Source organism: Jaculus jaculus, chromosome 2 (genome assembly GCF_020740685.1).
Source record: "Jaculus jaculus isolate mJacJac1 chromosome 2, mJacJac1.mat.Y.cur, whole genome shotgun sequence".
NCBI lineage: Eukaryota > Metazoa > Chordata > Mammalia > Rodentia > Dipodidae > Jaculus > Jaculus jaculus.
Window position 1 is genome coordinate 169,828,057 of NC_059103.1, and position 27,945 is coordinate 169,856,001.

At 39.1% G+C, this 27,945-nt stretch overlaps 1 protein-coding gene across 6 annotated transcripts in view; it reads left to right on the forward strand.

Annotated features, from left to right (window-relative positions):
• Vps13b (vacuolar protein sorting 13 homolog B) overlaps window positions 1-27,945 on the forward strand; it is a 659,022-nt gene that overhangs the window by 12,867 nt on the left and 618,210 nt on the right. For all 6 annotated transcript variants that reach the window (XM_045143281.1, XM_045143283.1, XM_045143282.1 and 3 more), the window contains one exon: window positions 4,550-4,693. In XM_045143281.1, the coding sequence (XP_044999216.1) occupies window positions 4,550-4,693 (144 nt within the window). The remainder of the gene's footprint in view (window positions 1-4,549; window positions 4,694-27,945) is intronic.

Consider the following 27,945-nt stretch of genomic DNA (forward strand, 5'->3'; position numbering starts at 1 on the left):
TATCCTAGATAGTAAAGCCTTACTAGGTTTTTTTATTGGTTTGCAGGCAGAGATAAAGAAGGATGGGGGGAAGAGAGAGAGAAAGAGAAATGGGTATAAGAGGGCCTCCTGCCACTGCATCTGAACTCCAGACACATGCATCTCTTTCTCTCTATGTGTGTGTGATGTGTAGTGTATGTATGTGTGCAGAGGCCAGAGTAGAACATCTTACCCAGTGTGCATGTGTGCAGAATCCAGGGCAAAACGCTGGTGTCCTCTTCTATTGCTCTTCTGCTTTGTTCCCTAGAGATAATCTTTCACTGAACCTGGAGCTGCCATTTTCTGTCAGACTGCCTGACCAGGGAGCCCCAGTAATTTGCTTCTTCCCCCCACCCAATCCCCATCCAGGATGGGTTACAGGCATTTCTGGTCACACTTTTTTCATGTGTGCTGGGATGAAACTCATGCTTCATGCTTGTGCAAGTGCTCTTACCTGCTGAGCCATCTCCTAAGACCTTGAATAAGCATTCTCATCACATGAAATTCTTGAGCTTAATGCAGGCATCTTAACTTCTCCTTGAAATAATTGGATTCCTGCCCATAGACTGCAACTTTGCCAGATATTTTGTAAATATATGCTTGCACAAATTGGGGTGGTAGAGGTGAAAGTATAATCTGCTTATTGTCTAAGAAGATGTGTCAGCAGTTTAAGTGTGTGTAGCTGGGTGCTCTTGATAGAAGTGTAGAGGCATCAGTATTAGTGGTAAAGGACAAGGGCTCTGGAATCTCTACTTCTGAATCCTGGCTTTCCTAGATATTTTCTTGACACTTCATGCCTGAGATTTGTCATCATAAATATGAGATGATAGTATTTGTATGTTGTTGTTGTTATGAGAAATGATTACATTCTGGTAAGGTGCTTAAAATTGTACTTAGGATAGTGTAAGTGCTTAGTAAATATTGTCTTGTTATAAATACTTATTGGTATATGATGTGTTAGCTTAATAATGCTTGAAAAAAATACTAAATCTTTAAAGTTAATACAATATAAAATATTAGCAAAGATCAGTGACAATACAGTTTTAGTAGTTTGGCTTTAGGAAAAAAACCTGGTTGATGACATAGTTTAGACTCATATTTTTGTAATAATGCTAATAATCCCATTTAGCATCATTCTTATGGTTTATGTGAGAGGAAGACAGTGTTCTAAGTACTTTGTATCCAATATTCTTATCCAAATCTTCTATATAATGAAATGAAGACACATGAAATGAATTTTCCTAGGACCCAGTATCCTCTTGGGCTCATAAATGGCAGAGATAGGCTTTAAATACTTGTTTTGAGGCTTCACAGTTACTGATTATAATTACTTTGCTATGTTTAGGTATATATCTGTCTTAACATTGCTGAACAAGTTAGTGGGCAAAAAATTAATAAGCTTAATATTTATATTAGCTTGTATAATAAAAATGTAACAGGTATTTTTTGATTTGTGAAAAATGTTATATGAACATGAAATAAATTATTATTACGTGATTTTTGGTGAAATTTATGCTTTTTCCTAATGATAATGGAAAGCATTTCAAATTAATGACCAGCTTATCCACAGATTAAATATTTAATTAGGTGATGCACAATATACTGTTTTTCTGTGTTGGTCAGTGTTGCAGTCAGGTTCACATTGCTGGCAGAAATAATCCGACCAAGAGGAGCTTGTGGGGAAAAGGGGTTTATTTTGGTTTACAGGCTTGAGGGGAAGCTCCATGATGGCAGGGGAAAACAATGTCATTAGCAGTGGGTGGACATCACTGCTGGCTAACATAAGGTGGGCAATAGCAACAGGAGAGTGTGCCAAACACTGGCAAGGGGAAACTGGCTATAACACTCATAAACCCGCCCCTGACAATACACTGCTTCCAGGAGTTGTTAATTCCCTAGTCTCCATCAGCTGGGAACCTAGCATTCAGAATATCTAAGTTTATGGGGGACACCTGAATCAAACCACTACATTCCACCCCTGGCCCCCATAAACTGATAACCATCCATGATGTAAAATACAATACATTTAGTCCAACTCTAAAATTCCCCATTTTTTTAATCAATACTAATGATGGTCAAACATCCCTATAGTACAAGGTCTTTTAACTGAGCCGTAATACAAAAAACAAAACAGAACAAAAACCCATAATGGCACAGAACACTCACACTGGAAAAGATGGCATTGGGCATAGCAACAAAATATTTAACTAATACAAGATTTAAAATGGACAAATATCAAACTCTAGCTCCAAGTCCAAAAACTCTGATCAGTGACAAGTCTCCAAGTCTGATAATTCTAACCAACAACAAGTCTCTGGAGCTCCCAATTCTGCCCCTCCAGCTAGGCTATTCACAGTCCTGGAAAACCTCACTGGGGCCAGCAGCTTTCCTTAGTAGCCATCTGTGGTCTTGGCATCTCCACTGGGTCTCCACTGCAACCCATGATTCATTCTCGTGAGCCCATGGGGTCTCCACTCAGGTATTCAGCAAACATGCTTCACACTGCCCATGGCCGTTTCCAAAACACAAGACCATGTTGCAAACTCAATGACCCTCTTTTTCCTGCATTTATTATACTCCATAATACCAGGTGGGGTGCCAGTTTGTTAATCCAGAGGAAATAAAGCAAACTTTGAAGAACAGGACACTCCTTCAGCATTCAGGCCCCTTTAAAAGACTTCGTTCTTTTTGTCATCCCAATGTAAGTCAGCTGGCCCAATCTCAAATGGTATAATTTCTCCTATAGTTGCAGCTGAATGGGCAGAAGTTTCAGCCCCAAAATTTCATTTTTTTCTGTGCTATATCTCTCTGCTCGCATCAGTCTGTTTCTACACACTGCAACCCTTCACAAGTTCTCAGGACATGGGCATACCAGCAAGCCTGTCACACAAACTGCTTCTTGCCTAGTCCTGGCAAAGCTCTTTCTCACTTTCACAAGCCCAACCTCACAGTCCATGCATCTTATTGCATTCAGGTCTTTCAACTCTGACCAGAATAGTCCATCAAGCTGTACTTAAAAGTATTGCTAGGCATCTTTTAGGCTAAGGTTTCTCATTTTTCTTCATTCCTTTTGAAAATCAACTCCAAAAGGCTAAAGCCACACAGTCAGGTGTGTAGCAGCAATCCCACTTGTCTAGTACCAACTTTATTTACTGTTGCAGTCAGGTTCACGTTGCTGTCAGAAATCATCCAGCTAAAAGCAGCTTGTGTGTGTGTGTGTGTGTGTGTGTGTGTGTGTGTGTGTGTGTGTGTGTGTAGGAAGGTTTCTTTTGGCTCACAGACTTGAGGGGAAGCTCCATGATGGCAGGGGAAAACATTGTCATTAGCAGAGGGTGGACATCACCCCCTCATCTACATCATGTGCCCATCAGCAACAGGAGAGTGTGCCAAATACTGGCAAAGGGAAACTGGCTATACTACCCATAAGCCTACCCCTAACAATACACTGCCTCCAGGGTGTGTTAATTCCCAAATCTCCATCAGCTGGGAACCTAGCATTCAAGACACCTAAGTTTATGGGACACCTGAATCAAACCACCACAGTCAGTTTCTATTTTGTTAGATTATTCTCTTATCTCCAATTAAGGCTGTGTTTCAACTTGACCTTAGAAAGGCTTTGAGTACATATCTTTAGAGATTTAAGTGAAATTACATGGTACATATCCAAGGTCTTATTGTTTATTGCTGTGACTACTATCCTATATGAGCCTTGATTTTGTACGAGGAATTGAAGATTCTTTCTGTTTAGCAAGAAACTGAAGCCTTGAGATTTGAAGGAACTTTAAAATGTTACTTGTATAATACTTTTTAGTTTTAAAAATTATTTTTATTTTTTAGGTAGTCTAAACTGATCTGAAACTCACTCTCTAGCCCAAGATTGGCCTGGAACTCATGTTGATTCCTCCTACCTCAGTCTCCCCAGTCCTGTGATTAAAAACATTTGCCACTATACACAGTATTTATTTATTTACTTATTTTTTTGTGGGGGGAAGTAGGGTAGAGAGGGACACACCAGGGCCACTAACTACTGAAAAAATACTCTAAATGCATGTGCCACCTTGTGCCTCTGGCTCTACATGGGTATTGGGGAATTGAGTTCAGATCGGTAGGCTTTGCAGGCAAGTGCCTTAACTGTTGAACCATCTCTCCAGTCCCACAATATTTTCTTAAAATTAATTTATTTTGAGAGAGAGAGGGGTGGGGGGGGAGAGGGGGAGAGAGAGAGAGAGAGAGAGAGAGAGAGAGAGAAGGAATGGGTGTGACAGGCCTCTAGCCTCTGCCAATGAACTTCAGATGCATGTGCCACCTTGTGTATCTTGCTTATGTGGGTCCTGGGGAATTAAACCTGGGTATTTTGTCTTTGCAGGCAAGTACCTTAACTGTTAAGTATCCTCTCCAGTCCCCCATAATGTTTTGATCAACACTATTGCCCCAAATATTTTTGTGTTGTAAATTTCATTTTTCTTTTAAGGAATTTAAGATATTGAAAAACATATGAATACTTTCTAACTTTCATGCTTTATGTTTTAAGGAACTGAAATTACCATTCACCTTTTTAAGTGGACATATTCATGAATTGAGGATTCATGTACCATGGACAAAACTGGGTTCAGAACCAGTGGTAATTACCATCAATACAATGGAATGCATTTTGAAACTTAAAGATGGAATACAGGTAAGAAATTATGGAACTTAATTTTGGTAGCTTATTTTCAGTTATTTTAGTTGATGTTTCTTTAACTTTCGGAGTATGTCACCTGTCACGTAAATAAATCTTTGTTTTACATGCCTGTTAAACTAGCATAATTATTTACAGAAGACTGTTTAAACTTGGAATAAATAAATTCTAAAGGATATTATCATGTAAGTTGTGATTAGTCAGACATATCTTAAATAGGCTTTAAATACATATTGTAGTTTTGTTTTTACCTGTGTCTAAAATACTGATGAAGTTTAATTTTGAGTTGAAAGTTGAATTTTTTACATACAACGCACATGTATTTTTACTTACATGACTCTAGATCAGAAGGTTTTTTTAGGCTATTTTTGAGATTAAAATATATCTAGTATTATGCCAAATTTTATTGTTTTAGTCTGAGAAACAATTTTTAAGACATTTTCTGCATTTTTAATATTTATTTATTTGCAGAGGAAGAAAGAGAGAGAGAGAGAGAGAGAGAGAGAGAGAGAGAGAGAGAGAGAGAGCGCTTAAGAGAATGGGCACAGTAGGGCTTCTTATCACCACAAATGAAGCCCAGACTTATGCTTTATCCACTTTATGCATGTCTTTTTGTGAGCATTGGGAAATTGAGCCTCGGCGAGTATGCTTCATGAGCATGTGCTTTTAACCACTGAGCAATCTCCCTAGCCCCAGAAACTGTTTATTTTGGCTCATATTTGGAGATTTCTATTTGGAGATTTTATTTTTGTTTTTTGGGTGAAGGTGTAAAATAAGCAGTTTAGTGAAAAATGTTCTAATTTAGGAAGCAGGTAGGTCAGAATAGCTACATTTTGGAAAAGAGTTTTCACATTCAACTTACAGAAAATTAGTATTTGTGACATTCATTTTTTTATCACTCTGTTCTTAGCATACATTTAATATTTACCTTTCAATTATTTATTTATTTACTTATTTAGTTTTTGATTTTCTTAGAGAAGGTTATAGCTATGCAACCCAGACTTGCACTATGGTCCTCTTGCCTCCAGTGCGTGCATGCTGAGATTATTGGCTTGTTCCACTGTGTCTGACTTTTAGTTTTAAGTGAATTGATAAGTTTCATTAAAATAGCTATCTTTATAATAAGAACCATAAAGCCCTTTAGTGTATTCTAAATATAAGCAATTTGTGTCATTTATTAGCTATTCAAATTATTTTCTATTTGAAGTAGATATTTTGAGTATCATACTAACCCATTGGATTTATACCTTTTTAAAAAAATAAGCAAATACCTTTAACCACTGAGCCACCTGTTCAATCTACCTTTTTACATTTTATTTATTTGTTTGGGAGAGAGAAAGAGAGAGAAGCGAGAATAGGTGCACCAAGGCCTGTAGCCATTGCAAATGAATGCATGTGCCATCTTGTGCATCTGGCTTTATGTGGGTTCCAGAGATTCGAACTCAGTTCCTTTGGTTTTGCAGGCAAGTACCTTAATTTCTGAGCCATCTCTCCAGTCCCTCTTTTTTTAATTTATGAAATACTTGATCCCAACTAAGAATTATAGGCTAGTGAAAATTTTATTTTGTGAATATTCAATATTTGTGATTTACTTAGAAATTTTTACTTATATTACAGCAAAGTTTTTTTTTTATTCCAACTTATATTTGGTAATACTTAAGTGGTTCTTAATCATCCTTTTATTGGAATTTAATTTTTTTGGAATTTAATTTTTTTAAAAAAGATCTGGACTTGGTTATACCACCCATGTGGTACTTCACATTAAAAGAAAGAAAATTATCCAGACATTAAGTACTTTTTCAGTGGTAAGGTAGAAGTTTCAAGGCCAGATGTCCCATAAGAAACACATTTTAAAAGAGGCAAGTTACAACTAATTATAGAGGCTGCAGAATAAGATTTGTAACACATGACTTAGTGCAATCTAGAACTAATATTTGATATAGGACCATGCAGATGGTTACTGCAGGAATGATCAGATTTCATGCTTGCATGGTATTTGAGACTTGAATTTTGTGGTGTGTACAACAAAAGGTCAAGTGTCATAAATGTAAACCACTCTGAAAACAAGTCTTTTTTTTTTTTTTTTTTTACAGATGTTTAAAATTTTGGGGTAGAAAGGGTTTTTGAAAATTGCAGTTGACATTTGGACAAATTACTTAGCTGTATATACCCCTAGAGAGTAATACTTGGATTTATACTAGTGCTTGGAATTAAAATTTGAGCAAAAACGTTATACATGAATTGACATTTAAAAATATTTTCAAATTTTAAGCTTTGGTTAGCATAATATGTAGTAAAGTTACATATTCACGTGTCAGTAAAACTGAGGAGTCCCACTTAAATTATTTGAAGCATCATAATTAAGAAGACTTTTTCCCACATGAAATTATGGTGAGAAAGTAGGCACTCAATGATATGAATAAGGAAAAAATTAGTATGACTACTAGGAATGTATTAAAATATTATTAACTAATATGTGAGGCTTAATACAGGTTTGGTACAAGAATACAAAACTATTAAATACTTTGATAGCAAGGATGGCTAATTTGTAATGTTCACAGGCAAGCGCTTAACCGCTAAGCCCTCTCTCCAGCCCTATATTTTTATTTTTTTGAGACAGGAGTCTCTCATTGACTTAGAACTTGTCAATTAGGTTAGAGTGTGGACAGGCTGGCCTAGCAAGACCTTAGAAATCCTCCTGTCTTTGTCTCTTCAGGACTTGAATTATAAGCCTTACTACTACTCCTAGCATTTTTTTTTACCAGGGTTCTGGGGATCAAACTCAGGTTTTCATGCTAGCATTGCAAGGACCTTGCTGACTGAGCTAAAATAATTTGGTAAATAAAAATATTGTTGAAATGTAAATAAAAGGCCAAAACATAACCTTTGGATGGATGGAAATATATATTTTCAAACTGTGATGTGTGTATGCCCTAAGAATTTTGGGGAGTAGAAAAAATCATGGTTTTTCTGAACTTTTACCTGTGATAAGAGCCTAGAAATAGAGGAAGACTCTTCAGTTATCTGTTTAGAAGATAACACATTATAAAGATATTTTAAAAAATACACATATTGTCTTAAATCACAATATCTTTCATGTTATATGTAACACTGACATTTATGATGCATAAATATCAAACTTAGAATAAAGTGTAGTATTTTACTTATTACCAAAGATCTGTTTGCCATAATTGGAGTATATTTATGTTTAGCCTTTCTTTCATAGCTCTGTTAGGAAGGCTATAGTTTCATGTGAGGCTTTCTGAGACTTTATAAATGCTTGAACATTAGGATTACAATAGAAGTGGCAATATTACCTTAATTATAGTTTTCAGTGCTATGGAGATTATAATATATGACTGGATACCACAAACAGAAAATATACTGTAGTTTACAGCTTGCTAGTGGTTAAAATTTTTCTTTCCTGCTGATTTTATGCCATTCCAGTTGTTACCTGCCATTAAAGATAATGAGAAACATAGGATATAGCTACTAATTTTTTTTTGTTTGGTTCACAAATTTAACATGCGGTAGTTCTCTGGTTTTAGGTTTGATGATTAAATGCTGTTCATTTTTTTTTTCTTGAACTTACTCATTTTGCCCTGACTTTCTTTTTAGTTTTTAGAAGCTGTACTATCCTCAGATTGTAGTTGGATTTTCCTAGTTTGACAATTTCTGCTTGTTAATTATAGTGTTTTAGGTTACTTACCCCTAATGTAATTAAAAAATTATTTATTTGAGAGAATGGGTGCTCAAGGGCCTCCAGCCGCTGCAGATGAACTCCAGACACATGTGCCACCTTGTGCCTCTGGCTTACATGGGTCCTGGGGAGTCCAACTTAGGTCCTATGGCTTTGTGGGCAAATGCCTTAACTGCTGCTAAGCCATCTCTCCAGCCGTCATGTAGTTTTTTTTTTCTTTCCTTTTTTTTTTGTGGAAGGATCTCACTCTGGCTCAAGCTGACCTGGAATTAACTATGTAGTCTCAGGGTGGCCTTGAACTCACGGTGTTCCTCCTACCTCTGCCTCCCAAGTGCTGGGATTAAAGGCGTGTGCCACCATGCCCTGCTCATGTAATTTTTAATATTAGTTTTAAGCTTAAAGTCTTTGTGTTTGTCCATCTGGCTTTTTTTTCTTTCTTTACTTCCCCTGCCTTCTTTTGGATGGAGTATAGAGCCATCATCCTTTTTTGTGGTTAGGGTGTCAATTCAGTTAGTAGAGTTCAACTGTGATGTGAAAATATTAAATGCAAAATTCCTGAAATCATGTTTTAAATTTCATGTGGTAATGATTAGAGTGACCATCACCTGAGACTTGTATGACCCCTTTAGTCATCATATTCATGCAGTGCATACGCGTAACCCACCTGTTATCATTTAGTAGTAGTCTTTATTATCAGATGGACTTTCATGTTCTGCAGTGATTATGTTCAAATAACCAATTTTACTTAAAAAAAAAGACCTTCCCAAAGAGCAGGAATAATTATTTCAGCAATTTTATAATAGTATATAGGTATATATTTTTTATTTTGTGTGTGTGTGTGTGTGTGTGTGTGTGTGTGTGTTATGAAACAGGATTTCATGAAGTCTAGGCTTGCCTTAAACTCTTTTTCTTTTTTGAAGTACGGTTTCTATAATAGTTTTAATTAAGTGTTCCCTGTAAACTCATGTACTTCGTTTTTGGTTTTTTGAAGTAGCCCAAGCTGACCTAGAATTCACGATGTAGTCTCAGGCTGGCCTTGAACTCATGGCTGTCAATCCTGTCTCCCAAGTGCTAGGCTTAAAGGCATGTTCCACCCTGCCTGGCAACTTGTGTGTTTTGAATGCTTGGTCCCTAGCTGATGGTAATTTGGGAGGTGGAGCTTTGCTGGAGCAGGTGTGTCATTGGGGACAGGCTTAGAAGTGTTACACACAGCTACCGTTTGCCAGAACTCTGCTTACTCACTAGCTACCTGCTGTGACAGAGGCAACATGGAGCCTCTCCTCATGCCAGATTTCCCTCTGCCATCATGAAACTTCCTCCCAAGACTATAAACCAAATTAAAATCCTTTTCTCCCATCAGCTGCTTTTAGTTCAGTGTTTTGTGACAGCAATGAGAAGGTAACTATAGTAGTCTCACCCTAGCCCAGGCTAACCTTGAACTCATGGTGATCCTCCTACCCCAGCCTCCTCTAAGTGCTGGGATTATAGTCATGAGCCACCTAGCTTGTCCTCCAACTCTTGAACAACTATTTAGCTGAGAGTGACTTTTTTTTTTTTTTTGAGGCAAACCCAAAAGACTGGCTTTTTTTTTTTTTTTCTTAAAAAAATGGAATGAGAGAGAGAGAGAGAGAATGAATGAATATTGGCATGCCAGGGCTTCTAATCATTACAGTCAAACTCCAGACACGTGCCTCCCTTGTGCGTATGTGCCACCTTGCAGGCTTGCGTCAGTGTGCATCTGGCTTACATGGGGTGGGACCTGGAGAGTTGAACAAGTCTTTAGGCTTTTCAGGCAAGCGCCTTAACTGCTAAGCCATCTCTCCAGCCGGAAAGTGACTTAATTTTTTTTAATTCCTGATTCTCTTCCCTTTGCTTCCCAAGTGCTGGGATTACAGGCACATTTCACCATGCAGGACATAACTTTTTTTAATTAGCTATTATTCATCTTACTCTTCCTAGTTTATATCTTAATTTTTGTCATATATATGTTTAAGAAAAGCATATAGCTTAGAACTATCAGTGGTTTCAGACAAACACTGAGGACCTTTGGATGTATTCCGTTTTTGTCTTTATTTATTTAGTATATGTCTTTATCTTTTATTGTTTACTCTGATATAGGCGATATGTGCATTTAAATTACTACCATGTTCTCTGACTATTATATCACTTCATGTGCAGTGTATTTTTGATGCAAGCCATCCAGTCCATAGTTGGGCTTCATTCCAGGAGTTGTGGTATCAGATGGTTATGGTCACACAATACTTCTACCAAGTCAGTGGCCTCCAGGTTCTTGTCTTATGAATTTGGTGAGTGAAATACACAGACCATAGAAGATGAAATTTAGTAAGATTTTACAATAGTGCTGAAGAGAGGGAATGAAGATAAAGCTCCTGTAAAATAGGAGGGGTCCAGAACAGGCAGTCCTGGTGACTGTGATGGGAGGGACTTAAAAGGGGGGAACTACCTTGGGGAGGGAAATTCTTTAGGTCAAAATGAATAAGGAAAAACTGGATTCTTCTTATAGGTTCAAGGATACTTGATAGTTACCATGTTTGTAAAACAAAAACAAAAAACAAACAAAACAAAAAATACTGGGACTGGAGAAATGGCTAAGGCACTTGCTTTCAAATTCAAAGGACCTAGGTTTGATTTTCAAGGACCCACAGAAGCTAGATGCATAAGATGACACATGTGCCTAGCAATTTATTGGCAGTGACTGGAGGCTCTGGCTTGCCCATTCACTCTCTATCTGCTTCTCTCTCTTTCTCAAATAAATAAAAATAAAAAATATATAAAAAAACTTCTCACTTTTGGGTGGTGGGGAGCTTGTTACCCTCAGCTCCTCAACCAGTTTCTATATCATCAACTTTCACAATAGTATTTTTACAAAAGTATGCCTCTTGACCTCTGTCATGATGGGTAATAACATTGACTAACTCTTCTACGTATGATAGAATCTCATAATGTATTAAGGTATACTGCTTTGAATGGTTTTAAGAAACTAAAACAATAAAAACATTTGTTGCTGGATGTGATGACACATGCCTTTAATCCCAGCATTGGGGAGGCTAAGGTAGGAGGATCACTGTGAGTTTGAGGCCTGCCTGGGCTAGAGTGAGACCCTACCTCAAAACAAAAAAATCCCATTTTTTAGGTTTATCTAATGTGGTTTTCTTTTTAGATACTTTTTCTTTTTTTAATATTTTCTTTTTACTTATTTAGTTATTTATTTGAGAGAGATACAGCAATAGACAGAGACAGAGAGAGACAGAATGGGCATGCCAGGCCCTCCAGCCACTGCAAATGAACTCCAGATGCGTGTGCCCCCTTGTGCATCTGGCTAATGTGGGTCCTGGGGAGTTGAACCTGGGTCCTTTGGCTTTTCAGGCAAGCACCTTAACTGCTAAGCCATCTCTCCAGCCATAGATACTTTTTCTTTAGGTAGATCAGAATCTTTGCTCTAATAGCATTTTATTTCAGCTTGAAGAACTTCCTTTAATCTTTTTTCATAGTCCCTTTCATGTTACTTCACTGTGTTTGTTTGAAAAACAAAACAGAAAATTCTTTGTTGCTTTCTTTCTGCCCACAGACACCTTGCTCTTCCTTTACTTTCCTTCCCCTTCATATCTCTAAGAGGCAAAATCTCCTGTATTTATATCACTCCCTCAGAGTAATGCAGCTCCCAGTTTAACTTTTGTTTATTGTTCTTTAAATTAAAAAAAATTATGAGAGAGAGAATTGTCACACCAGGGCCTCTAGCTACTGCAATTGAACTCCAGATGTATGCCTTGTTCGTACGTGTCACCTTGTGTGTCTGGCTTACATGGGTTCTGGGAACTTGAATCTGGGGCCTTAGGCTTCTCAGGGAAACACTTTAACCACTAAGCCATTCTTCAGCCCTGTTTTATATTTATTTACTTATTTGCAAGCAGAGAGACACAGAGAGAAGAGAGACAGAATTCCAGGGCCTTTAGCTGCTGGAAATGTACTCCAGATGCATGCACCTCTTTGTGCATCTGGCTTTATGTGGTCACTGGGGAATTGAACTCGAGTCATTAGGCTTTGCAGGCGAGCACTTTAACTGCCAATCTATCTCTCCAGCCTTAATTGTTCTTTTTAAAAAAATTTTATTTTTTATTTTTTTATTTATTTGAGAGCGACAGACAGAGAGAAAGGCAGAGAGAGAGAGAGAGAGAGAGAATGGGTGTGCCAGGGCCTCCATCCACTGCAAACGAACTCCAGACGCATGCGCCCCCTTGTGCATCTGGCTAACGTGGGTCCTGGGGAATCAAGCCTCGAACCGGGGTCCTTAGGCTTCACAGGCAAGTGCTTAACCGCTATGCCATCTCTCCAGCCCCCTTAATTGGTCTTTTTTATTAAAAAAAAAACTATATTAAAATTTAAATAATCCTCTCCCATCACCTTTTTTTTTTTTTTGTCCTGCTGCTTCTCCCACCTTCCTTTGTCCCAACTCTCCCAACCTCTCCATTGAACCCTCTTGTATATTGATGTCTTCTTTTTCTTTTTGCCATCTTCCATTATGCATGAAAACCTGTGATGCAGGCTGTGTACCGATAATGGCAACCTCTGTGGGGTTATGAATATCATGAGCACCTTATGGCTGGGAGACATCATTTTAAAACACTCCTCCCATCCTTTGGCTTTTACATTCTTGTTTTTTTTTTTTTTTTTATTAGTTATGGACATAGTATGCAAACAGCACATGTTGGTACCATCCTTACCCTCATCCTGGACCCCCGATGGGACCCTGTTTGTTGGCAATGCCGGTTACCTTTTTTTGTTTTTTAATGAGAGAAAGAATGAGCACACGACGGCCTCCAGCCACTGCAGTCAAACTCCAAATGCAGGCACCACCTTGTGGAGAGTCTCACATGGATCATTAGGCTTCACAAGTATAGCTGTTCAAGTCTTAAGATTTGGCAAGGGTGTGAGACTAGGTTTACCTTTTGGCTATTTACAGGGTCCAATGTTTTTGACCCCTGGGTTGGTTATTGTTTCCTTTTTCTCTGTCACAGGGCCAGGGGTGAGCCTGTCCTTGGCTGATGTTACCTACCCTCTTTTCAGCATCAGCTTTCAACAAGCTTAAGCAGCATTAATATAATTTGTATTATACATATACAATAAAGAAAACTATGTAAGGGATTAGATAACCTTAAAAAAAGCACAATAAATTATCACTATCCTTTTATTCCAATGAGAGAAACTTCAAACTATTAAAGAGTATGGGGACTGTAGAGACGACTTAGCAGTTAAGGCACTTGCTTGCAAAACCTAATGATCCAGGTGCAGTTGCTCAGTATTCACATGAAACCAGCTGCACAAAGTGGTACATGTATTTGGATTTCGTTTGTAGTGACTAGAGTCCCTGGCATGCCCATTCTCTGTCTCTCTCTGCTTGAAAATAAATAAAAAATTAAGTGTGTGCTTGGAAAGAAGGGGTATAGTGGAGGTTGGCTATTAGAGTTGGGACAAAGAAGGGTGGTAGGAGGGAATTATGATCAGGGTACACTGTATATACATATGGGGATTGTCAAAAAGTTTAAAAAATATATGGACTAAAAATGAAGTTTATGTATTTTTTAATTGTATAATACATTCTTAAAATATTTGAAAGTATCCAGATATTTTATTAACTATTGCTTAAAGTATCTAGAGGCAGATGAGATTTGAGTAGAGGAGATTCTAGATATCATAACTACAAATAAGGACTTCTTATATTAAGTAAAACATAGTAGCCATTATGGTTTTTGATTTTTTTCATTTTTAAGTAATACTAGTCCCCTTCATAAAAATGAAATGAATTATTATCATCCCCAAACTAAATTTAGAAATTTTATGCTTGCTATTATAATGTATAATTGGACATTTCTAAAATCTTTTATTTATTTATTTATTTATTTATTTGAGAGCGACAGACACAGAGAGAAAGACAGATAGAGGGAGAGAGAGAATGGGCGCGCCAGGGCTTCCAGCCTCTGCAAATGAACTCCAGACGCGTGCGCCCCCTTGTGCATCTGGCTAACGTGGGACCTGAGGAACCGAGCCTCGAACCAGACTCCTTAGGCTTCACAGGCAAGCGCTTAACCGCTAAGCCATCTCTCTAGCCCATTTCTAAAATCTTTAAAGGATCAAGTGACTTCAGTAATACTGTTGACAGAGTTATTCTATGCTTTATTGAGAATTTATCTGAAATTCAGTTTTTCTCCTTATATACTAAATTCTCTTTGTATTTCTTTCTTACTGATTGATTCATTTATTAATGAGATCAAGCCTAGTACCTTTTGTGTGCTAAACAAATGTTCTACCAGTGAGGTATACTCCTAGTTCTTGGGTTTCTCTTTATTCAAAATTGTACATGATTAGAAGATGTTTGTAAATATTCCCCTTACTCTTATCTTTTCCTCCCATTAACTTTTTTGCATATTCTTTAGCCTATTTGTTTATTATCAGTCATCATTATTATTATTATTTTATTTGCAAGCAGAGAGCAATAAAGATAGAAGAGAGACAGAGAGAGAAAATGGGTATGCCAAGGCCTCTAGCCACTACAAATGAATTCCAGACGCATGTGTCCCTTGTGCATCTTGCTTATGTGGGTCCTAGGGAATTAAACCTGGGTCCTTTGGCTTTGCAGGCCAATGCCTTAACCGCTAAGCCATCTCTCCAGCCCTGCTTATTATTTCTGAATCAGAATCTAAGTAACTATGGCTGTCCCAGAACTGACTATGCAGCCTACACTGGACTTGAATTCATGATCCTCTACTTGTGCCATGAGTACTGGTATTACAGATATTTCCTTCTCTACCTAGCTAAGCCTGTACTTTTATTTATTCTTAAGGAAAAGGGAGGGGGTACGAATTTGGGCATGCCAGGGACCTCCCAGTGCTACAAATGAACTTCAGATGCATGTGCCACTTTGTGTATCTGGCTTTATGTGGGTGCTGGGCCTGGGTTGTCAGCCAATCTGTGGGGAGGGATGATGGTGCCTCAGGCTAATCCCACCCATCTTGAGGCTCTTAAAATCTTTTCACCTCTTCTTCCAAAGTGTTCTTTGAGTCTTGTCTGGCAAAGTAGAGATCTAATTTAGTGTTTTGTTCTCTGTAGCCTCTGTGTTTATTTATTTATTTTTAAAAATTTATTTATTTATTTAATTGAGAGGGGAGAGGGAGAGAGAGAAAGAATGGGCATTCCAGGGCCTCCAGTCACTGCAGATGAACTCCAGATGCATGTGCCCGCTTGTGTATCTGGCTTATGTGGCTCCTGGAGAATTGAACCAGGATCCTTTGGCTTTGCAGGCAAATGCCTTAACTGCTAAGCCATCTCTCCATCCCTGTTTATTTTATTACTGATTTGTATGGAGAGAGAAGGAGAGGAGAGAGAGAGAAGGGGCACTCTAGGGCCTCCTCCTGCTGCAAATTAACTCTGTGAGCCACTTTGTGCATATGGCTTTATGTGGGTAATATGGAATTGAATTCTGGGTTGTTAGGCTTTGCAGGCAAGCACCTTAACCACAGAGCAACCTCTGCAGCCCTAGATCTGTGTTGATGAACTTTGAGTGACCATAGTATCTGTTGTCATCTCCCTGGAGTTGGTTTTCAAGCTAGCAGTGAGAGCAGTACTTGTGTCATACTGCTTCCTCTGTAATGACTCCTGGGCCTGGGCAGATATGAACCATCTTGCGGTAGGCAGTTAGCTATGTTTTCTTGTATTGATGCATTCTGGATCTCTCCTGTGTTCTCTGCTATCTGTAAGATAAAAACAGATTCTCCAGCCAAAAGTGAGCATAACTTGGATGAAAGAGCATATGCATATAAGCTGAAGAGATGGGTCAGTGGTTGAGGCACTTGCCTACAAAGCTTAAGAACCCAGGTTTGATTCCCCAGTACCCATGTGAAGCCAGGTGCACAAGGTGGCACATGTGTCTGGATACCATTTACAGTGGCTAGAGGTCCTGGTGCACCCATTCTCTCTCTCCCTGCCTCCTTCTCTCTCAAATAAATAAAATATTTTAAAGAAGAGGATAACCATAGTTATTTGAGTGAGTATACTTACTCTTCTTAGCCAAAGAGCAGTGGAGGTTCTTTCTCTGGAGTCTGAGTTTCACAGGTCTACACAGAGAGAAAATGTCACCACCAACACCATAAACAAGCACCCTCCAGAAACCCCAGACAGAGCTCAAGCACTGTTCATACCCTAGCCTGGAATTCAGATTTGCTCCAATAGTACCTTAGGGCTGGACCCCAGGATCTGCCCAATGATACCTCCTCCAGCCTAGTAGCTGGAAATCCAAGAAATTTTAATAAAAATTCTGAATCTATTGGGGGACACCCATTTATACTACCACATTCTGCCCCGATCCCTTACAGATTCATAACCATCTCACATTGTAAATTGCGTTCAGTCCACCTTCAAAGGTTCCCATAGTCTTTATCAATTTAAGAAAGTTCCAAAGTTCTGAGTCTCATCTGAGATTTAATATTGTCTCTTAGCTGTGAGTCCTGTAAAATCAAAACAAGGTGTATGCTTTCAACATATAAAGGCACAGGGTAAACATTTCCAAATGCTATAAGGCATAGCAAGGAGGGAATGAACCAATGCAAACTCAATAACCATCAAACAAGTATCAAACATATGCAGTTCAAGTCCAGTATTTCCAATTCTACCCTCGCAGCTGGGCTGAGTAGCCAGGGAAAATGTCTATCCTAATCCAACAGCACTCCATGGTAGCCCTTGCACAGTCCTGGTATATCTAAACATTCTTGGGTTTCCTCTGCAAACCATACTCCATCATCTAATGGCTTCACAGGCCTATCAGGGTCGTTGTGCCCTGCTTCACTACCTGCATCTCAGCAGCAACTCCTGGAACCTTGTGCACTTCATGACCCATTCCATGCATTTTCCAAGTTTCCACAACCAATACCAGGTATGCAGGACAGCCATATTCTTAATTTGGGGAAGAAATAAATGATCCTGAAGAGCAGGTTCCTTCCTTTCAGTCACCTCCTTTCAAAAGAGTTTACATTTCTAATAGTCTAGTCCTCCTTCAGGCATCTTTGGTATTGTTTTAGTGTAAAGAAGTTGTGCCATCTTTAATCATGATAATATCTCCTTAACAATGGCAGCTTCAGCTACTGGTCTCAGTGCCAGTAATTTTAAAATTGTTTGAATTTTTCCAACTTAAAGCTTAAATTTCTCAGTTCTATATCTTTAACCAAGCATACCAGTCACAAATTTAACCTTGATCAAACTTGGTGGGCATGGGCAGCAGAGCACAGCCTGCCCTTATGCCAGTAGCCCAGTTCCAACAAAGTTTTATGCAGTCTTTTCTTCCCTATAGAAAGTTCATGAGCATATTGCTGGCATAAAATACCAGATGCAAAGCAGCTGATTGAAGGAAAATGTTTATTTTGGCTTTCAATCTTGGGGGGAAAGCTTAATGATGGCAGGGGAAAGCATGGTACAAGAAGAGCTTGACATCACTTTTGCTACATTGGGTAAAAAAATAACAGCAAGAGAGTGAGCTCAATGAACACTGTTAAGCAGCGGGTCTGATAAACTTCAATGTCTGTCTCAGGTGATCCACCTTCTCCAAGATTGCTACAAATTGGGGAATTGAGAACACGTGAGTTTATGTGGGACATGTGACAGAAACCATCATGCTCATTGTTTTAATTTTTTTTGGGTAACAAGTGGTTTTCCTTTTCTGTAATTGCCTGTGAGAGAGCCTTTGTTTACTTTTTAAAAAAAGTATTTGTTTTCAAGTGCTGGGGTGTGTAGAGAATGGGTGCCCTAGGGCCTCTAGCCACTGTAAACCAACTCCAGATGCATGTGTCACTTTGTGCTTATGTGGTTACTGGGGAATTGAACCTGGGTCCTTAGGCTTTGCTGGCAGATGTCTAAATTGCTGAGCCATCTCTCCAGCCCCTTTGTTTACTTTTTTAATGTTTTATGCCATATAATTAAATCACATATAAATGTATACATCTATAGATAATTTATATTTCTTTATTTTGTTATTGCAAGAGTCTTTCAGGATACCATTTTGTTGTGTACTGCTTGAGATATAAATATATTTTCTTCATCCCTGGATTTTCTGTTAACTTTATTTAATGCGTTTTATTTTACTAAATAACTTACTTTAGCTTTATTGAAGTTGGAATTTTTTAATTCTTAGTTTTATGCATTTAGTCATTTTGTTTCATGGGGATTTTTCAACCAATTTGTGGTTATATTTTCCCTTAGCTTCCTATGGTAGTTATTACGCTTTTTATTTTTATTTGGTATTTGTTTTTAAATCACTGGAATCTGTTTTCATGGGAAATGTAAAGCAGGGATAGACTGACTAGTTCTAAGACTACCATTTGAATGTCTACATTCTGGTCTCTCTCTTTGAATGTACCATTTGAATGGTCTCTTCCTCACTGCTTAATAATATTTCTGTCTTGCTCCAGGTATCATTGTACATCTGGGTGTGTTTCTGGGCTGACTTCTGTTCTCTTAGTTTATTCATTTAAATTACTGCTGTGTGTGTGCATGTGTGTAGTATGCATGGTATGGGATGTCATACATGTCATACATGTACATGTATATGATGGTTCAGTACCCTGTGGTCCTGCCTATCATTCTCTTGTATGTTTTTTCTTGTGATGGAATTTTTTCTGATTCCAGAGCTTGTTGTTTATGAGCCTTAGTTATTCTCCCATCTCTTCTCCCCACAAAATGGGTTACAATTTCTTGTGGTCATTCCCAGCTGTTTATATGAGTTTTGAAGAGTCAAACTTGGATGGTCTCAGGCCCCATTGGGCCCTCTTTCTTATTTGCACTTAACATCTGAGCTTCTCTGCAGCCAGTAACTTGCATTGTTTTAAAGTAGCTCATTATATGAGTTGGTGGGTGGTTTCTTCCTTTAATGCTTTGTGTGTTCATGTGTAGAGATATTTATTCAAGTTTCTTTACTGTAGTAGTCAGCTTCATGTTGCTGGGATGAACTTCCAAACTAGGCACAGTTTGTGGAAGGAACATAATTTATTGAAGCTTACAGATCCAGGGGAGTTTCCATAATGGCAGAACAAGCTGGCTGCCTTTATACAGATCCTTGCAGAAATAAAGACCACCACCAGCACCACAAGCAAAAACACTCTGTTCACCTTTGGTCTGGAATTCCAGATCTACCCCAATACCCCAAATAGGGTTGTATCCTATGATCTTCCCTCAGTGATATCTCTTGTAACCAGGCAGGTGGAAATCCAACAAACTAATAAAACTGAATCTATTGGGAGTCATTCATTCAAATTACCAAGTTGCAGGAATTACCATGGGATTTTTTTTTTTTTATAATCATGGAAAATGTTAATAAAAATTTAAAAATTAAAAAAAATTACCAAGTTGCTTTCCACTATTACATTACATATCCATTATTTTGGTAGAATCTTTAGGTCTCTTCTAGAAGTTTAATTTTATTGACTTAATTTTTAAAGTTTTCATTTTTTTATTTTATTTTTTAATTTTTTCTATTAATTAGTTCTGTATTCAGCAAATACAGTCAGTTTGGTACCATTATTAGGCTCATCTGTGAACTACCCCCTCCCGATTGGCCCCTCTTTGTTGAGGTATATGGGTTGTGCATTGTGGAGTTAGCCCACAGTTATGGGTAAGATAAATGTCTCTGCATATCATGATCCAACATGTGGCTCTGACATTCTTTCCGCCCCCTCTTCCACAAAATTTCCCTGAGCCATGTTGGGTTCATTTTTGGTCTGCCTCAGTGATGAGGTGTTGGGGGCCTCTGAGGCTCTGGCTCTCTGATTTGGTAGGAGTTGATTTTTCTCTGTGTTGGTCTTCTTCCCCTTTGTGCTGGTATCCAGTTCATCAGGAAAACAGCACTCTTGCTTGTTTTGCCAATTTTTCTTAGTTTCAGCCGGGGCCCTTTTGAGGTATGATGGGGTGGCTTTCTCCTTAGGATCTACATCTATCTGAAAAAGAGAAGCAGATTCTCCAGTGGAGAGTAAGTTAGCACCAGGACAAATGAGATAACCCTTACTTTTATTTATAGAGAATTTAATAGTTGTAGGCCCTTTTGTAGCCCATGATTGAAGGTAGCTTGATATTGGAGAGTGGGCTTATGTTTCGGTATGATTCTGACTTATTTCCCAGCTCCAGCTATGGGTCCTGTACCATTGAGGAGATCAGTTAGCCAAATCAATAGCAGTTGGTTCCCCACCATGGCTGTGTGCCACTGTTGCACTTGTGTGGGCATCACAACAGATTATTTGCTGCTAAGTAGGTTAGACCATGAGTTACTTGGACAGATCTTGGTCATTTTCCTCCAGTCACCCATGTAGCACCTTCTGGCACTAGACACGCTGACTGTCTGGGGACTGACTCTCTCCTGGCTTCCAGCCATGCTGTTCCATTTTACATGTCAACTGCATATGGTGTCTTCAGCAGTAGGGTCTTACCACTCACCTTTGGTGGGTCATCAAGTACTCTTAACAGAAATCTGTCTGTCTTTTAGGAAACCTTGTAGGTCTCTCTGATCAAAAGCTCATTGTGGATGATAGCCCCATGCTGGTACTGGGAGTTACAGGTCAGTGCCCACTAAGAAAATGAGGAAAAAGATAACTAACATACAAGAATTAGGGAGAAGGAGAGAGAGGGAGAGGGAGAGGGAGGGAATGAAGATGTAGAAGATTAAGGTTAGCCTTGATCCTACCCTCTCCAATGTCTTGTGGTTCAGGTGTTACCTCTAAGGGCCTGGTGAAGGTTCAGCCATTTGGTCTGCCTTTTAGGAAGTGGAATTCTATGATACCATTGCCACTGCTTGGGTCTAGATTTGTGTTTCCCACCCCTTCGATGCCCTCCCCTCCCTTCATTTTATTACCTCTGTACTGTAAATCTGTTTTGAATAGAAAGGACATTAATGTTTCATAATCTTCATGTACAGGTGGTGTGCTTGCAAATCAAGGGGTTTATAGCTCTTATTCTTGAAATCTAGTGGCTTATAGTTCCAAGTATTCAAAGTCAGAGACTAAATAACTCTAGGTGCTTGAATAAGAGGCTCATTCCACTAATTTTTGGGTACAAGCACCCAGCAGCTAGTGTTAAATCCTGAGCTTGGATATTAGGACTTTGGCTAATGTTAAACTCCTGAGCTTTGGTTCTTGACAGTAGGTTCTTAGCTCTTGTTAACTTTGATTCTTCTGTGAAGGGCTTATAATCACAGCTATTTGCCTTCTACATTTTTTTGGTGTCTCAGTTTCTTGCAGCTTCTTTGCCTTGGTACTGTGTTATTCTTCACCTGCCTTCTTGCTAGTACATTGCTGCTACTATTGCTGGGGCTCAAAGCCCTGGGGCATTTCTCTTCTTTCTGTTAGCAAGTCTTCTCTACCAGTGATGATGACCTAATGTAATACAAAACCCTTTGGGCAAAATCTTTATTGGCTTTAATATTAAAATACCAGGGTAAGGAGTGAAGGGTGGGAAATAGGAGGTATAGGCAGGGGTGGAGTAGTGCTTGTGAAAGAAACTTCAACTAATCAAACAAGAATGAGAAGTTTTCTGTATAAACAACTAGAAAGAGGAATGGCAGTTCTACCAATCATAGACGGTCTTGCCATGTGCATTGTTTCCAGTTCCACAACTTAAAGAGCCTTACATACTGTGGTGGTTTGATTCAAGTGTCCCCTGTAAACTTGGGTGTTCTGAATGCTAGGTTCCCAGCTGATGGAGATTTGAGAATTAATGCCTTCTGGAGGCAGTGTGTTTTTTGGAGCAGGCTTACAGATATTATAATCAGTTTTCCCTTGTCAGTGTTTGGCACACTCTCCTGTTCTGTTGTCCATCTGTTGTTGGCCAGAAGGTGAAGTCCACTCTCTGCTCATGCCATCGTTTTCCCCTGCCATCATGTAGTTTCCCCTCCAATCTGTAAACCAAAATAACCCCCCCCTTTTCTTCCCCACAAGCTGCTCTTGGTCAGGTGATTTATGCTAGTAATGTGAACCTGACTGCAACACATATGCACTGTTCACAGTTTCGTTTGTGAGTTAATTACAAGCTTCACATTCTGCCAGTCACATATTTTGTGCTAAGGTACTGGAGAGGTACTCCCAATCATGACTTGAGTGAGAATAGCTACAGGGTGAGCAGAGTCATCTAGAATATTATTTATGATCAAATACATATTTTTCTAACCTGAAATTAGCAAAGCTCCTTACCATCATTTTCAGTGTTAAATGTTAATGCAGATATTAAGGTAAGACCACGTTCCATATTTAGAATGGCAATGTAGTAGTGTCTGATGAATTATGGCATAAAGGGCAGATTTCTTTGGGGGTATTAGAATGGCAATAAGGGTAGTGGGGAGGGGTTGAATCACTTTCTGTGTTTGTATGTTTTGTTTTATACATGCTGGCAATGAAGCTCTGAGATTATCACATGGCAAGACACAATTAAGGCCTCTTTCTCTTCTTATAAAGCCATAGTGAACACATGCCCCACTTCATGGAAGTATTTACAATTAGTACACTTTAATTCCTGAAGTGTGACATATGAAATAGTGCCCATTATTTTGGTAGTCAAATTATCAATGTTTTCTGAGATGATTAAGTATATAAGAATGTAGAGGAGGGAACCATTCTTTCTTAGCCTATTATAATTCCTCACCTCATCTTTGATGGAACATCCTTGATTAGTAGAAGTTGATGTATAAAAGTATTTGCGCTACATATTTTTCCTTTACTGAAATATGTTTAGTGTTTTATTATTCCTTTAATAAGTATAACTTTCTGTTACTATAACAAAATATCTTTGGTGGTTTGATTCAGGTGATCCCCAAAAACTTATGTTGTTCTGAATACTAGGTCCTCAGATGGTAGATTTGGGAATGGGAGCCTCCTGGAGGCCATGCATTGTTGGGGGTGGGCTTATGGGTGTTACAGCCAGCTTCCCCTTCCCAGTGTTTGGCATACTCTCTTGCTTTTGTTATCCATCGGATGTGGACCAGGAAGTGATGTCCACCTTCTGCTCATTTCGCTTTCCTTTGCCCTTATGGAGCTTCCCCTAGAGTCTGTAAGCCAAAAATACCCTTTTTCCCCACAAGCTGGTTTGAGGTACTTTGTGGTAGCAATGAGGAGGTAACTGTAACAATACCTGAGAGTGGATTGTGGGAATGAACTATGGGAGTGAAATGTCAGATTAGTGTTTATGGACCTTACAAGTAACTTTGCTGACAATATTTCTGGGGGATGCTTTTCTGTTTAGTTCTCTTTCTTTTAACTTATCTTGAAGTTAATCTTAGAACCATGAAAATCAGCCTGCTTAGAACAATGCAACCAGATTTTCCATACCTTAGATTGCATTTGCCCTGAATAGCACAGATGACCAATATTGACAAGGAATTTAGTTAAAAGATGCTGACACAAACTTAAGCCATGCTCTTTGCCAAACTTCCTCAGTGACCTGGCTGTACATTTGACCCAGAACAGTGTACGTATGCATGAGAGATATTAATTACCATTGAAAGCAATAGATGTTAAAAGTAACAAATTGCCCTTAGAAGTGTTGAAAGCAACAGGTAGGCTTAGAGTGATAGAATCAGCGAACTGTGAGTGTGTGTTCTGTTTTAAAAAGTTCACTGTTCCTGCCCATAAGTCCTTTCCTTTGAGCAAATGTTCAAAGAAATTTTTAGAGTCAAAGTTCTTTGTGTCTCACTCACATGTGGCCTGTCCTTTGCTCATGCAATGCCGATTACTGTGCAGTTAAAACTCCAGTGTGTCCCTGTCAGCAGAAGCCATAGCTGCAGGAGCACAAAAAGCAGTGGCAGCAGCAGAAGCACTGGCTTTTCTCATGGTTAAATGGATCCAATGGTTCTTTCTTTCAGGCCCTATGAAACAATGGGCCCATTCTTAGGTAAGCATATCCAAAAGTCAGTATCTATAATTTCAGGACTACTGTAGTTGGGCACTCGAGAATTTTTAAAGAAGTTTATTTGGCTCATTCTTTAGAGGCTGAGAATTCTAATAGTATGATGTTGGCATCTGTTCAGAATCTGGTGAGGGCCATCTGAGTCATAACATTGTAGCAAATATCACATGGCAGGACACAGCAAGCATTTCAGTTTAGGTCTATCTTCCTCTTGTTTTAAAGCCACTTGTTCACTTAATGACTGTTACCCTTATGACCACACATATCCATTACTAACTCTCAAAGGCCTCATGTTCAAATAAGATGAATACATGAATTTGAAGTTTAGGATTCCAATACATGAACTTTTGTGGTTTGCATTCAAATGAAAGAAATAACTTACGTTTACTAATAGCTTTCAGTTTGTAGAAGTGAGCCAGCATTTTCCATTTTTTTTTGTCTTAAGATATAGTAATGTGTTTTTCCTGGTTCTCAAAATTGACCATTTTGTTTGCTTTCTGACTCAGAAGGCTGATGATACTCCTGGGATTCTTTATTGTAATCTGAAATTTCTAAGTTTCTTCCAGTGTTTCAGGACTCTTTGGTGACCAGAGCTGCTACATGAGCTTTTTTATGCTTTTTGTATCTTTTTTTTTTTTTTTTGTGCTTGTGTAGGCTGGTGCCATAAGGCTGAAAATCCTAATACATATCCCTTCTAAGTTTCATTACTCAGCTTCTCTTTCTTTAGCTTTTGTATCTTAATTCTTTGCTCTGTTTTTTTCTTGTTCTCTCTTTTTTGTGTTTTTTAAATTTTTTTTGTTTATTTATTTATTTGACAGCGACAGAGAGAGAAAGAGACAGGGAAAGAGAGAGAGAGAATGGGCGCGCCAGGGCCTCTAGCCACTGCAAACGAACTCCAGACATGTACGCTCCCTCCTTGTGCATTTGGCTAACGTGGGTCCTGGGGAATTGAGCCTCGAACCAGGGTCCTTAGGCTTCACAGGCACGTGCTTAACTGCTAAAACCATCTCTCCAGCCCCTTTTTGTGCTTTTTAAAATGTTCTTTATTGATAGCTTTCATAATAAACATAGTAGACAATAAACCATGATAATTAATTCTCTTCCCTTTCCCACTTTTCCCTCCACAAATCCACCGTCCATCAATATCCCCCTCCACACAATTAGTTTCTTCTTGATTTTGATGTTACCATCTTTTCCTCCTATTATGAAGGTCTTGTGTAGTGCCAGACACTGTGAGGTCATGGATATCCAGGGCATTTTGTGTCTGGAAGATTGCATTGTAAAGAGTCATACCCTTCCTTTGGTTCTTATATTCTTTCTGCCACCTCTTCCACAATGGACCCTGAGTCTTAGAAAGTGTGATAGAATTGTCTCAGTGCTGAACAATCCACTGTTACTTCTTCTCAGCACTATGGTGATTTTTGAGTAATCCCAGTAGTCACTGCCATCTGAAAAGAGAAGCTTCTCTAACCAAAAGTGAGAGTAGCATTAATATGTGGTTATAAACATTAAGAAAAGTGGTTATGGCATAGTTTGGTGGGCATAATATATGCATTTAATTAGATAACATCAGGCATTACACCCCTAGGACTCAAGACCTCCCCCACCATAGGCTTTTGACTGGGTTTTCAGTACCAAGCATGTATTCCTTCCCATGGAATGAGTCTCCAGTCCAATTAGAGAGAGGTTGGTTTTCCCTATAATAGGCATGCCACTATTATACAAGTTGGGATATTTGGACTGGACGGCCAATTAAAATTTTTTTTGTTTATTTTTATTTTTATTTGAGAGCAACAAATAGAGAGAGGCAGATAGATAGAGAGAATGGGCACGCCAGGGCCTCCAGTCACTGCAAATGAACTCCAGATGCATGCACCACATTGTGCATCTGGCTTACATGGGTCCTGGGGAATTGAACCTCAAACTGGTGTCCTTAGCTTAGCAGTTAAGCACTTGCCTTTGAAGTCTATCTCTACAGCCCATGGATGGCCATGTTTAAGGCTGTCAAGGTCCATTGCTCTTTACCTCTGTTGATGTCCTCTCTCCCATTGGGCTTCATGCTTTTTCCAGCTTTCTGTCAGTTGATCCACAGGCAGGAATTTTTCAGCTCAGCTCCAGCTTGATTTCTCAGTGACCTGTAGCAAAAGCATGTGGAGTCTGTAGCAATAGGGTCTTATGTAGTTCTGGTGGGAAACCATGAGCCTTGGCAATGGCCTGTAATGTTTTGGGGCATCAGGGACCTTTCTGCTAAACAACTCACTGGAATGTATTCCACCTCTGTCACTGAACTTTTTCTAGTAACAATCTTGGCTTCTGGGTGTGCCATTATCCAAAGAAGTCAGTTTCCATATGGCTTATTCATAACATCTTAACTTTCTTTTTCTTTTCTTTTTTCTTCCTTTCCTTTCTTCTTTTTCTTTCAAGGTAAGTTTTCACTGTAGCCCAGGTTGACCTGGAATTCACTATGTAGTCTCAGGGTGGGCTTGAACTCATGGCGATCCTCCTACCTCTGCCTCCCGAGTGCTGGGATTAAAGGTGTGTACCACAACATGTGGCCTGACATCTTAACTTTTTACCTCCCCTCCCACTCTTACTTTACTCAGTCCCTTCCCCTGACCTCAGTTAGGCCGTTGCACCCCCAGTAATCTGTTCATCTACTTACATATGTACAGTACCCTCCCTTTAAGTCCTCTTTTCTCCTCCCTTCCTTATAGCCCCTTTCTAGCTTACTGGCACTGCTTTTACTCCAACACACATACAAATATAAACATTTGTAGGTAGGATCCACACGTGAGAGAGAACAAGGATTTGGCACAGGTATTGACCTAGTGTTAGTAGGCCCTTTTATCTTTTGGGTTGGCACCTGCTCTCACCTATGCTGAGTGCCTACCTGCTTCCCTCTTTGTTGTGCTGTGGACTTGGCTAGGCTGATTGGGTTGATGGATTTGCTGTTCCCATTGGCTGTGCTGAATGCTGTGTGGCTGCTGAGTGGTGACTTTGAATTCCAAAATTCTCCAGTGTGTCCTGGTGTTGGCTATTGTGGGAGGGAATGCTCCAAGAGAGTTCCTGAAGTTGTTCTGGAATTGGTCATCTGGTCTCTGTTATTTTCCAGGTTTTTGACTTTGTGAGGCTGTTGTGTGTGGAGAATCTCTCCTCTGGAGTTTGCTCCTGCCAGCTCAGGCAGGGCTTCCAGCATGAAGCTAGCTCTTCCCAGCACATTGCTAGGGCCATGACTGGAGCCATTTCTGGTTAGTTGTATGGTTGCTAGAAGCTCTAGGTCTCTCCTATTTCTCTTCTGGTTTTAATAATTCCTTATACACCTTTATTTTTTGGTAGAAAAGTATATTGTACTGTTTTGCTACCTCCTCTCCCACTCCCAGGCTGTCTTGGTGTGGCTACTGTTCAGTCATCTTAACCAAAGTCTCATGCACCACTTTAAAAAAAAAAAATTATTTATTTATTTGACAGAGAAAGAGAAAGAGAGAGAGAGAGAATAAGACTGGGCACGCAAAGGTCTCCAGACATTGCAAATGAACTCAGATGCATGCGCCACCTTGTGCACCTGGCTAACGTGGGTCCTGGGGTATCAAACCTTCATACTTTGGCT